This window comes from Acipenser ruthenus, chromosome 42, assembly GCF_902713425.1.
Source record: "Acipenser ruthenus chromosome 42, fAciRut3.2 maternal haplotype, whole genome shotgun sequence".
Classification (NCBI taxonomy): Eukaryota; Metazoa; Chordata; class Actinopteri; order Acipenseriformes; family Acipenseridae; genus Acipenser; species Acipenser ruthenus.
In genome coordinates, this window is record NC_081230.1 from 7,893,774 (window position 1) to 7,907,243 (window position 13,470).

Here is a 13,470-nt window from a genome sequence, read left to right on the forward strand (position 1 = left end):
AATCTCTAAGGAGATGACGCAATAGGCCCCATCGGTGCAGAGTTCAACCCTGCTCTGGATCTATACATGCAATACGAGAGTCGACAGTAGCTGTGCGGAACTGACTGTGCTGTCCAATTTCAATACAATATACATTTCCCGTCCTCTGATCCCCTGGGACTAACCTGAAGGTCCAGCCGTACTGTTTTAAATGTGATCATCTCTCTCACTCTGGTTAATACGTGTAGGCTGTGTCTGTTCTGCAGTGAAAGCAATACTTTCATTGGAACGGCCAGTGTACAGTGTAATTCAATGCGGCACTGCTGTTGCACGCTGAGGTGAACTCGCCTACCCTCAAGCTGGACATCTATTACTATATCAATCAATTGTAATAGATGCATGATCTTAAAATGTTGCAATTTCAGCGGTGTCACTGAAAAAAACTGGCTACATTACCCCTTTTTGGCGCCAGGGAAAACAATAAAGGTGTTATGATGTTTTAAATGTGCATATTTGTTTGTTGTGCTACATATAGGCTTTATTTAATAGAGGCCTCGATGTAGTCTTTAATTGTAAACTGCAAGCGATGGATTACGTCATAAAGCATCACGCGTCATGCATCGTGCAACACACATCCTCCCGCCTCCTGTTGCACTCGTGGTTAAAATGAATAGCGGCTAATCCCTACGCATTTCCAGCGAGCTTTCATTGCTTTTAGTCTGGAGTTTTTTTTGTTCTGATTAAAATGTCGGTGTCTCGCCATAACATTCGATTTGAAAGCAACGAAGACCAGTTCGCGTCACTGTATATCACTAGTATTGACCGAAAGAAGTATACAAATGTGAGCGTTGCATCCTGTATCGGTCTTTATTCCAATATCGAGATGTGTATTTAAAAAATACTAAAACCGCTGCAGTAAACTAGTATAAACATTAACGTTTAAAACACGTGGCAAACTCGTCACACTAAACCCGCGCGGTCCCGGGTTATACAAATCTTGCAGGTAGTTTGCACACCTGCAAATGCTTACGTCACTGCTTGCGTCAATGAGTTATTTAGATTTTCTCATCGTGCGGTCTGTCTTAGCAGCGTGGGGGCAATATTAGCTTCCTAATATAGCTGCCGTTTAGTTGATAAAACACTGTTGTAAATATTCTGTACATTTGCCAGTTTTTATATATTTTTTCTGTGAATTTACTGCATTTACTACGCCTGTTACGGCCTGTGTTGCAGATTTGTTCAGTGTGTCTACAGCAAATATATATAAAAAAAAAAATAATCATGGAAAATATAATGAGATGCAATATTCATGACCTCCATTAACCATAAGCCATTATGGAATATTAACTTTATTTAATAATTTATGAGCCAGTGACCCAACTCTGCTTTTTAAAGGTCTATTCCTCAGACTTGAAAAAAATACTAATTCCCTTCAAGATTTAATACAGTGGCATTTTTTTTTTCTTTTGCATTTTCATTTGTGTCCATTTTAGATATGCCGATTGATTTTATGAGTAGCAACCATTTTACATCTTACACGGCTTGAGAAAGGCAGGTATGAATATCAATATACTTGAATGTTGAATATTTTGAAATCTATAGCAGCACTAAACGTGCTTCAGAATATATTTTAAGAAACAATATTTCAGTAAGGGGGTGTCAGACATGGCAGGGGGTCACTCCTGTAATCATAGAAGGTTTATTAACCCCCCCTTCCCCCCTCCCTAATTTATGACCACTCCCTAACCAAGGCGCCCTACAACCCAGACAATAGAAGCTACTGATGTGTTCTGCTAGAAATCCATTCTTTCTGTATGCCAAACTTCTTTGAGCGCTACAGGAATGCACAATGGTCCCGATACGGTAGCAGATACAGCCTACATATATGAATTCCACTGACATTAGTGGGATGTATGATTAGGCAGAAGTCAGATTAAGACGCAGAACAAACAGCCATTGTTTTATTCAAACTTTAAAGAAAACTCCTGTCTTATATCACAGATACAGGGTGCAGAAATTGTAATTGGAGACAACAGTCTCCCTCGATTTGATAGGATCCGCTAGATTCGTCCTGGAACACACATATCGGTGCCTTGTCTCGCTTGCGCAATGATGTTCAAATTACAATACGATTACACTTCGTTCAGCAGTAATCATGTGGTAGCCTAAAAGCTAACGATCCCCGTCCTCGTCTCCTTCCCCTGGGTCCAGACACTACGATTGTATAACTTCGATCAATGCTCGTTTTACTGGTGCTCGCTGTGTGTCCCGGCTTGCTGGAAGGAATCCGTGACGTCAGAAGTATGTCTAAACAGCTGTAGTCTTTACATTCTTCTATGGTTAAATCTCCCCTGCACTCTATTGTTTGAAGGGTGTTGTTGGCAGTCCAGTTAGTTTACATTGTCCAATGTTTAAGCACCACCCACCCAGAGTCTTCAAAACGTACTGATGGAAAATAATTTATAAATGCTTATTCTGAAAATAATAATACATTTTGACCACAAAAGTATTGCAGAAATGACCGAAACAAATAAATATTAGCCTCACTTTTCAGTTACTTGTAGTACAATAAACATCTTTGAAATAAATTACGCACACCTGTCCTAAATACACACCTTTGTCCAGCCACCGTGCGAATAGCAATTTGGAACGCGTACAAAACAAAATATTGAGGCCCTTTAAGGCATCTGTATTGACTTGCCGGCCACGCCCTTTGCATGATAAAGCGTTGTGGAAAGAGAGCTGCAGAGAGAGAGGGTACCGTTATAGTGCTGCGCGAAGCCTGATGCATTTGAACGGGACATCAATGCGATTCATCGTCAAATCAATTCTGCAAAAACAGATTTTTTTTTAGCAAACCCAGTCGAATTATTCCTGCAGCTTCACGAAGACCAGGGTTTTCTCAACCACACACAGAAGGATTCTTCCCTCCCGTTATACAATATTTGATAAAAAAAAATAGCGAGTTTTTGAGTTATTATTTTTGGATTACGCCGTTTTATTTAACAGTTTCGAAAATGCAGTAATTATATTGTGATCCTCTTACTGCAATTCGCAAAGAAGATTTTTGCAAGCGCGGTTGTGATTTACCTTAAATTAATTAATTCGTTCATTTATAAATACAAATACAGTAAAAAATAATAATAATAATAATTCTGAATCATGGCCGAAGCAACTACCGAATGTAACATCAAAGTTCTTTGCCGTTTTCGACCTCTGAATCAATCTGAAATTGTACGAGGAGACAAATACATCCCGAAATTTAAAGGAGACGACACCGTTGTGATTGCGGTAAGTACGTTCATTTTCCCCGTATTACATTACGCAGGAGTGGAGCCTTCATGTTTTGTAGCTAAAACATTCTCGCCAGGCACGCATACACAGGATGCAGACTAGAAAGCTAGAATTTGGTATAGAGGCCAAATGTATATATTTTGGAAAAAGGGTTTAAACGTTATAAACCAATAACCTAACCGGCAGGTCAGAACATGTATAATATTTAATTATTTGTTCTTGTCAAAACACACATACTGTGTAATAATGCATTTCTTTCAATAGGCCTATACTCTAAATGTATCGATCGTTTGTATGTGTTTGCAGTTGTTCTAGAATACATACATTATAAAAACATACCATAGCAAAATAACAACAACATCGTTGTTTTACCTCCAATAATACACACTTGTCTGCTTCAACCATACTAATAAACACGTTTTTGTTTTTTTTAATCTGTATATTTGCAGTTCATTTTGTTTCAGGTTTTACAATAAAGATGTAAACGGTTTGGTATAGCGTACCTGCAGTGTTTTAACCAATTCGTCGTTGGACTGTGTTGTAAAGTTTACCTGTATTACACCTGCCCTAGAGTGCCCTTGCTATAAGATCCATAAGCTACAGAAGCAGAATGTATATGCCAGATGGTGTTTTATGTATTCATAAAAAAATAGGTGAATACTGGATCAATGTTATGACCGGAATGCCGTGTAATGGTATATTTTAATCAGTGCACACCCAATGTCAACACCTTTACAAAATGATTTATTATATACTTTTTGAGCCCCACACACGTCAGGTGAATATAATGTCTGTGTTATATGCAATTTCACATAATGTTTGTGTACAATGTGTCAATCATTATTTGAGTTATGCAGAAAAAAAAATTATTGAAAATATTGAAAACGATCGGCATTTGCGTTATAGAGTCCAGTATAATATGTACATTATATGCAGTATTTAAATAGGACGCAATTTTTTGCAAATTCATTTAACGGGCTTATTTAAAAACGTTGTTCCCTTCATTTTGCTGCAGAAAAAAATAAATAAAGTACAAGTTTGTCAGCCGTCCAGGCACGTTTTATTGTGCGCTACATAACTCCCCGCAGTATGCTGGGATGTGCACTGCGGTGCTGGAGCCGGTGCGGTGCGGATTCAAATTATCCGATTGTTCCTCCCCAGCACTCAGGGACCCAGGTGGGCGCTGCTGCATTCTGTCGCCATCGCTCATTGATTTATTACAAAACCCAGTTTGCTTAATGCGCTTCTGTAAGGAAAGGTCAAGGAAGAGCATTTCGATTACGTCATTCCATTCCCCGTGTTTTGACTATATATATATATATATATATATATATATATATATATATATATATATATATATATATATATATACACCTATAGTTACCCTCACAATAAAATTCTCACAATAAAATCATAGCAAAGTGTAATAAAGCACAGTGAAAGCAGGGTAACGCATAGGTGAGCATTGTAAAGACCAGCAAAGTATTGTACAGCATATTAATAAACATGGCAAACCAGGATAGTCTGGTAATTGCATAGTATAACCATGGGGAAAAGCATGGGGGGAACACTACAAAAATACTGTGCAATAATAAGGCAGTAAACTTTTATAAAGGTAGAAATATGATGGTTTGTCAATATGATCACAATAGAACCCCTGGATGGTATACCATACCGCAGGTCTTAATTAGGTACGCTGTCCCTTTAAATCTCTCTCAAGGCATTGGGGGAGGGGATGGGGGGAGGGTAACATCGGATGCAGTTTGTCATCCCGACCCCAAGCGATCACAGACCAGTGCTGTAGTGTGACCTGTATATTTAAAGTGCTATTGCTCTGAGAGTTATGAACCCTAATATTAAAATGCTGCCGTACAATAGAGCATAGGAGGATGCTTTGAATAGACTAAATGAGCTTGCAGATTAGAACGAAACAAAACCTGCTCTGTAAATACAAAGGGCAGGGGTGTGTAAGATGGGAGTTTTGCCTGCAACTGATAGAAATGAAATATTTCTTATGGAAGTTGTTTCCCCTTTATGAGCTAGCATTGCGCATCCTGCATTTGCAGGAATGAACTTGTCGTATTTTTTCAACATGCAGTCCTATCTAAGCCCACTCCGGTTATTTTGCTCCTTACGAAGGCATTTTTCCAATTTTGCATTTATTTTTAATGTGAGAATTGTCTTTTAGCAGCTCCAGTCCTCAGTACGTTGTATAGGGTTATGAGATGTGAGAAATACAAATGCTGATGCTGTTAATTCAAATACTACATTTTATTATTATTATTATTATTATTATTATTATTATTATTATTATTATTATTACTGTTCCCTTAACCTTTATATGTTGTTTGCAATCTCTATGTGGTTCTTATTGCAATTACTCAAATATTGTGTTTTTTTTCCTATTTTTTTGATAAGTGAGTTCAGCTGCCCATCAGATCTGCTTGCCTGTTATAGACGTGTGTAACGAAGGCTAGATGATTAGCATGTGATTAGATTAGTAAGCAGCAGCGCCATCTAGTGCACAGCAGCGTATTGCCTGAAAGAAACTAAGAGAAACTTGATCCACAGTGGCAGGTCACTAGATGGCACGGCTGTTACTTCTGTAAAGAGACTTGGGATGATCTGGCCTTCATAACATCTATGACAGACAACTAGAACTGAAGAGAGCAGGGGGGGGGGGAATCTCCTAAAATATCATTTGAAGCTACCAGCTCTTAAAAATGTGTGCGTTCAGGTCAAATTCAATTCCTATGAAGAAGAAATGGTTATCATGCTCAACAATAATTATTTTCATAAGGTTACAGTAAACGTAGTTGCCTTGCCAGTGTCCGGACAATGAGCAATTACCTTCTAGAAATATGAAACGCAGCGTGTTTAATCATCCACAGTTATGGAAAATGATCTGTCATTCTGACACAGTGGGCTGCTATGATATTCTTTGCTTGCTTTAAGGCCAGATTTTTGCTGTCCTGATTTGTTCTTAGTATTGACAGCATGTAAAGTCACCTCAAAGACTTTGGCCTCGCTGGCATTGTGTGTTAAGCCCCCCAGCTGCAGTCCTGCTGTGAGCTGTCCCTTTAAAAGAGGCAGACACTCTCTCTGCTTCACTGTACTATGTATCTCAGGGTGACTTTGCTTGAAAGTTGCTCCTCCCCACCCCACCCCCCACCCTGGAGTCCCCTTGAGTATTGTCTCACTGTGATACTAGGCATGCTCCATGATCCGCTGTACATGTGCATACCCCAACACACACACACACACAGACACAGACACACACACACAGACACATAGACACACACACAGACACACACACACACACACACACAAACACAAACACACACACAGACACACACACACACACACAAACACAAACACAAACACACACACACACACACACACACACAGACACACACAAACCACAGAAACAAGCACAGACACAAACCACAGAAACAAGCACAGACACACACACAAACACACACACAGACACACACAGTCACACACAAACCACAGAAACAAGCACACACACACACACACACACAGACCACAGAAACAAGCACAGACACACACAGACACAACCACAGACACACAGACCACAGACACAAATACACGCAGACAGAAACACAGACACACAAACACACGCAGACAACTGACACAAACACACAGACCCCAGACACACACAGAGACACCCAAAACACACCTACATACACACACAGACACACAAATACACAGACACACACCTACAGACACACAAAACCACACACACACATAGACACAGGCACACACAGTTTCAATAAACTATAGAACAATAAAAGGATTTACAGTCATGCTGAGATCTGCGCTTTCACACTGAGCCTCACACGTAGTGGGACTTGCTGAATAACGGCTGCTGTTCGCTTGGGGCAGAAAGAAATGACGTTTCTTCATTTGAAGTAACAGGACCACCAGCTCACCCTGCCCATTAGAAAACACTGCATGTGGTTTGCATTACAGAGATTGTAACTAACAAAGTTATTCCATGAATCGTACTTGTTATGCATTTCCATTGGTTACATAGGGCTCAGATGTGGAGTTTTGAAAGAAACACATGCTATTGTAAACGTGTATTATTATTTTAAAAAACATGGTACTACAGTTGCATAATTTCAGTCTTTGAAGTCCCAGGATAATTAAATAAGACAGCCTTCTTGTAATTCCATTATCTTTTAAATCTTACTTCAGAACAATAATGCAATTCAAATAGTAAGTAGCTTCAAATGTCACTGTAATTGATGGGTACATCTCCCTATAGACATGGTTTTCAGCTTGCTTGGAGAATCCTAAATGCTGGGACTCGCAGCCTTCCTCATGCCATTCAAATCATATGACAATCTGAGCTTTTTATGCTGGTGTGTGCTGTTCAGCTTTAGTCTAGCTGTAGTGGCAAGCATATGTTTGCACGATCAATACAAAAAGGTTTATCACAGATGAGCTATCTGCCCTAGCTTGGAATGAACTATAAAGCAGGGAGCAGATCAGCCTCATTTAAAGGTGCAGTAAACCATACCGGTTTAAAAATATTAACTTGGGAAATATGTTTTCCCCAGAATCGTTGCCCCACTAATTTCAAGCTAAAAATATGTATTAACTTCTTTTAGCTTCGAATTACATTGTTACTCTTTTTTATAATGTTTGTAACCCTTCTGAGCGATTCTTATGAGTTTATTTTTTAGCCTTGATGTAAACAAACTGGATAGCCAACACTGCCTGGTTTCTGATTAAAGAAACTGTCTGGAATTCTACAGAAGGATGCAGTAAACATTCTAGCGTACAACTGAACAGCAGAATTAAGACACACCACAAATTATTAACACCAATTTGTTTAATTAGCGCAATGGATGTCCTTTAGGATATGTTGCTAAGTAGTTATGTAACAGTCCTTATTTGCATGTATATGAAATGACTTAATAGTTGATTCTCATGATACTCCGATGACACTAACGGATGGATATTGCCTGGGTCTTGCAAATGTCCCACAATTACGTTTTACACTCAAATAGGGTTATTTGGTGTCTGTTTATGAGGTCTATGATAAAGCCCTATACAATCTGAATTTGAATGAATGCTTTGTTATTGGTATTGTCATTGCAAGTGAACTGAGTATTTAATTCAGAAGTAACTACAGAGCACATTGAGTGCAGAAGAAGAGAAACGCCTTCTAAGTGGAAACATAGGAATTAATATAACTGAAGGAGCCTGTTGTATCCAAGATATCACTGACTCGTGATATGAAGTCCTCTGTTTAAAAGTAATTGCTGCATTTTGCTTTGCTGGCAATACACTGCTGTGCTCTAGATGGCGCTGCTGCTTATTAATATAAAGCCACTTTGTTTGATCTAGCTGATGTATCTGTGGCAGGCAACTAATGGAGTCCTAACCATGCTTTACAATCAATTTCCTTATCTTTTATTAGCTTTATTAACATTATATCTGGTCCCCCTTTTATTCTGAGGAAAATCTTTACCTAGTTTAGCAGAGAGAGTTTGAACCACAGTACTTGATAAGGTAACAGCGATAAATATTCCATCTATGAAAAACCTGCAAACTGAAGGATTAAATACAGGAACCAAAATATCTTCAACAAAACAAAATAAGGACCTGTTATACCATTGCTAGCACTAATAAGAGGTTAAAAATGGGTATTCAAACCTTGGGGAGTACTGCAAATACCCCAGCGCTCTGTGATGCTTTAAAATGCCAGCAGATGTGATCAGAAATCCATTCTTCATATTAAAGCTAATAACACTGAGAAAGCCCTTTATTGTCGACTCAGACCATGTGTAATAGATATCCTTTCGGCTTCAATGCCAGAGAGGCAATCTTTATCAAGCCTAAAATGTAATTTAATCCATGCCTCAAAATGTGATCCTGTTTGGGGTATTGCAATGGATAGTAGAGCTTGATCGTAGCATCCTGCTACTTTTCACGTTGGAGAGACGAGGCAGGGTCATAGGACAAAACAGCTATAATCTGCAATTAGAAGGGATAAGGTAATCAGAAAGGGTGTGTTCTTATTATAGGAATTGATTGAATAGTTGTGTCAACCCTGCCCTGGACTGGAGGGAGCACCCTTTCTCTTAGGGGGTGAGGGAGCAGTTCAGTCTCCATGCCTCAAGCCTGCCCTGGACTGGAGGGAGCACCCTTTCTCTTAGGGGGTGAGGGAGCAGTTCAGTTTTATAAAAGGTTTATAAAATTCCCAGCAGTTTTAAAATATAGAGCACAAACAGCAGCGTGTTACTCTAAGCATATTACAAAGAACATGTCAAACCACAGTAAACTATAATTTAAGATGAAAAGCTCCAAGACACAGTATATTTCAGTATATCATGGACCATGCACTCAAGATTTAAAGCAGGTAATATTTTATAATTTAGTGTTTATCTTTTTTTTTTCAGAAGCACACCTCATTTTTTGTTCTTGTTCGAAATATGTTTTTCCTGTGGTTGATGCAATAGTGGCTTTAGGGGAAACAGTTGAGACATATATCAGATTCAACTGAGCATTTCTCAGTCAGAGAGGAAGGGATGATGTATATCTCCCCTCTCTGGTCCAGCGCTGCCACACTGTTTGTTTCTCAGTTTTGTCTCAATACTGTGGAATTTTCTGAGAGACTTGGAAGGCAGGCAAGCGAGACTCACCTCCCCTGGGATCCTGACAGTAGCAATTCCCATAACACCCTGACGCAGTCTTCATTAGATAACTCAAACGAGGTCGGGAATCGATGAGGTCAAACACGCAGCAGCCTCATGAGGAGAAGAGGCTGGAATGCCTAAAGCAATCTTCAGTTAAAAACAGGCGATGCAGGCAGTGGCAATACAATGTTTCTGTACTCGTTAGGGATTTTAAGAACCCCTTGCCCATCACTTCTAACCCGGTTCCTAGGAGCTGGTGGATCTCAAAGTAGTGAAACAGCAATACATTAAGTACACATTCCTTTTTATACAGAGCTTTTACTAAAGTACGTGTATGTTATGGTGAGTACACATACGCACTTTAGTATGGAGATTCTCTTTAGTTCTAGTTACCTACCATACATATACAGCTACCAAATGTTTGGCATCACCCTATAGAATTAACACGTTTTGCTTCATAAAGTCGAATGAAACCTGCTGAATAATGTTACGTTAACATATTGAATTACACACCGCTTTGTAGTTTTCCATATACTTAAATGACAAACATTTCAATTTTCATTTTGTAGTTTCTTTGATTACATGTTAAATAAAAGATCTAACTTAAGTTTATAGTATTTTTTTCAATCCTAAAATTCTAGGTGATGCAAGACTTTTGGCCAGAGCTGTATTTGTGGAGAGCTGAGCAAAGATTTAAAACCGATTTTAACCTTGTATTAGTACTAGCAATGTTAAAACGGGTCCCTCTTTTTTTGTGCTGTTGAAGATATTTTGGTTCCTGTACTTTTTCCTTCAGTGTGCAGATTGATGGAATATTTATTGCTGTTACCTTATCAGGTATTGTAGTTCAATCTCTCTCCACTAAACTAGGATTGTCTTCACAATAAAAGTAGGACCAGTGATAATGTTAATAAAGCTAATATAAGGTAAGAAAATTGATTGTAAAAGATGGTTGGCACTCCTCTAGTTGCCTGCCACAGATATATGTAATATAGGCTAGATCAACCAAACTGTATTTAAATTAGTAAGCACCAGCGCCATCTAGTGCACAGCAGTATATTGCCAGCAAATCGCATACATATATATATATATATATATATATATATATAGAGAGAGAGAGAGAGAGAGAGAGAGAGAGAGAGAGAGAGAGAGAGAGGTAACTGCAGTGTACAGAAATGAAAGGTTTTTTTGGATGTACACAAAAGGTTGAAATGATTAAAAAATAATTTATTTCACAACGTTTTAGACAAACACCCTTCTTCAGCTGTGTAGAAAGAAAGCTAAAGAAGGGCTTCTGTCCAAATTTGTTTAAAGACAGACAGCTCACCCCAGCGTCTCTCTAACTGGAAGCTGAGTGGCTCGCCGACGCTGTGCTTTGCTGTATTATACATTTCTATTCTTGTGGTTATTGAAGCCTGCGGCATTGGAGTGCCTGGGCTCTGCAGTAGCAATCTGCATACAAAAGTCTTTATGTATTCTGTGTGCAACACGTGCTGGGATGGGAAACAAAGCTGGTGTATCTGGGGAGGTGTCAGAGTCTATTAGAATTGATATCATTCTGTCGAAGGGAAAACTGTGTTATTTAAAATTGTGCCTTTGCTGTTTATGCTACTGGGGAATTTCTAAACAAACTGTAGTGCTTAATATTGACACACAAAGGGGGCTAGGCAGGCAATTCAAGGGAAACTATTTGGCAGTTTTAATTTGAGGCCGTATTCACAAAACTTTAAGGGTCCTCATTAGGGGTGTGCAGAAACTCACTCGGAATTGCCTTTAAGAAGTATTGATCTGCAGGTAATCAATAAATCCATTCGTGACCGCGTTGAATTTCAAAACACAAAGGTGTCCTTCCCTCATGTTTACAACCAAGTACCACTCAATGGCAGTTAGCTTCTGCAATGAATATTCTTCCAAATGGCTTTTGAAACACTCAACTGTTATATTGTATGTAGGAATGCATCATTAATGTGATGCTTCTAAATACAGGAGTGTTGGTAAGCTGCATGTGAAAATAGAGGCTTCGATTCTCTTAAGTGTACTTAACTGCTTTTCATTTTTAATTTCAGTGATTGTCAGTGCAGGCATTATTGTCTCCTCCTGTCTTTGGTACATTAGCATTAACATTAACTGTGATTAGTTATTGGAGTTCAATGCTCTGTTTGCTATTAGTCTTTATCTTGTATTCTCTGTCTAGCTTCCAGTAGTGAAAGACAGAGCTTGAAAACGAAATCTGCTTCATCTCATTTTAGCCCATTAGTTGAATCTTCACAGATCAGAAAATGTGTCTGGCTGCTAATCAACCTGGTATCCTCCACTGAGCATTTCTTACTTGGAGGAGAGGCCATTATGTAATGTTTTCTTTTTCTATACAATTTCAACGGCTCCATCTGTGGTCTACAGACTTGCAGATAAAGACTGCCTACATGCACTGAGACAAACATTCAAACAGACACTGCTTGGAATGTATTCAAGGACAAATGTTTCCTAAAATGAATGGGGTCTGCATAGCATTAGATACACATGGAAAGCCGTATGTGTAAATAGACAAGCTTTAATGGTAGCGCCCTTAGAGGTGAAATAACTTCCATATGAAGTATTTAATTGCTGTCGTCACTTGAAGCCTTATAGATCCTTGTCCTGTTGAAATCTCAATGTATTTTTTTATGGTGAGCACAGAAAAGAAATTGAAACACTCAAATCAGTGCTGTCCCGATTGGCAATGGTGTCCCTAGCCTTATAAAAGTTTACCAAGCTATTTTTGCACCGTATTTTTTCAGCTTTGTCATGCTTATATTATGCATTTACCATAGTTTACCCAGGTTTGCCATGTTTTTTGCAATGCTTACCTATGCTTCACCATGCTTTCACTGTGCTTTATTACACTTTGATGTGCTTTTACTATGGTGAACATTTTATAAGGGTGCCACCAGCACAGTACAGCAGGTGTGCACTGTTCATATCATAATGCCAATCCAGTAGCACCCTCATGAGCTTTGATGATCAGGTCTTGGTTAGAAAGCGCATTGTTTGGTCACAATCATCAGAAACCCACACAGACGCTCGCATTCAGCGCAAAGGGCACCTGAGAAAGAATGAAAGCTAGAGAAAGAGTGAAAAAGAGACTATGGTTTTTTTATTGCGAATAAGACTCAGCCATTTGAGAAGCCAGCTTTCAGCAATGCAGATGTGAGCACAATCAATCTGCTAGTCTTCAATAGGAATCTATTACTGCAACACAAAATGAGACATTAATGACTCCCCCACTCTCTTAATAATACATCTTTATCTCTGTCTGAAATTTTAAAGTGGTTATATCGAACACAATTGTAGTATGTTGATCTCAGATGTGCAGTTTTGTGAGAAACGCTCACGATAGCTATGAAACATGGATACTATACCGTGTTAAAGAAATTTCTCAGTTTGCTTGTCTTGCTTTCAGGAAGTCTATTCTTGTTCTGAAAAGTACCTGAAACAAATAAAAGATACCAGAATGCATTGCAATGTGAGTTGAAAAGCCTGAACTGTC

The 13,470-nt window shown here is 38.8% G+C and overlaps 1 protein-coding gene across 3 annotated transcripts in view; it reads left to right on the plus strand.

Annotated features, from left to right (window-relative positions):
• Nucleotides 1-2,717: 2,717 nt before the first annotated feature.
• The window catches only part of LOC117401036 (kinesin heavy chain), a 42,715-nt gene continuing 31,962 nt past the window's right edge, over nt 2,718-13,470 (plus strand). For all 3 annotated transcript variants that reach the window (XM_059011512.1, XM_059011514.1, XM_059011513.1), the window contains exon 1: nt 2,718-3,270. In XM_059011512.1, coding sequence (XP_058867495.1) covers nt 3,142-3,270 — 129 coding nt within the window. In that variant the 5' untranslated portion in view covers nt 2,718-3,141. The remainder of the gene's footprint in view (nt 3,271-13,470) is intronic.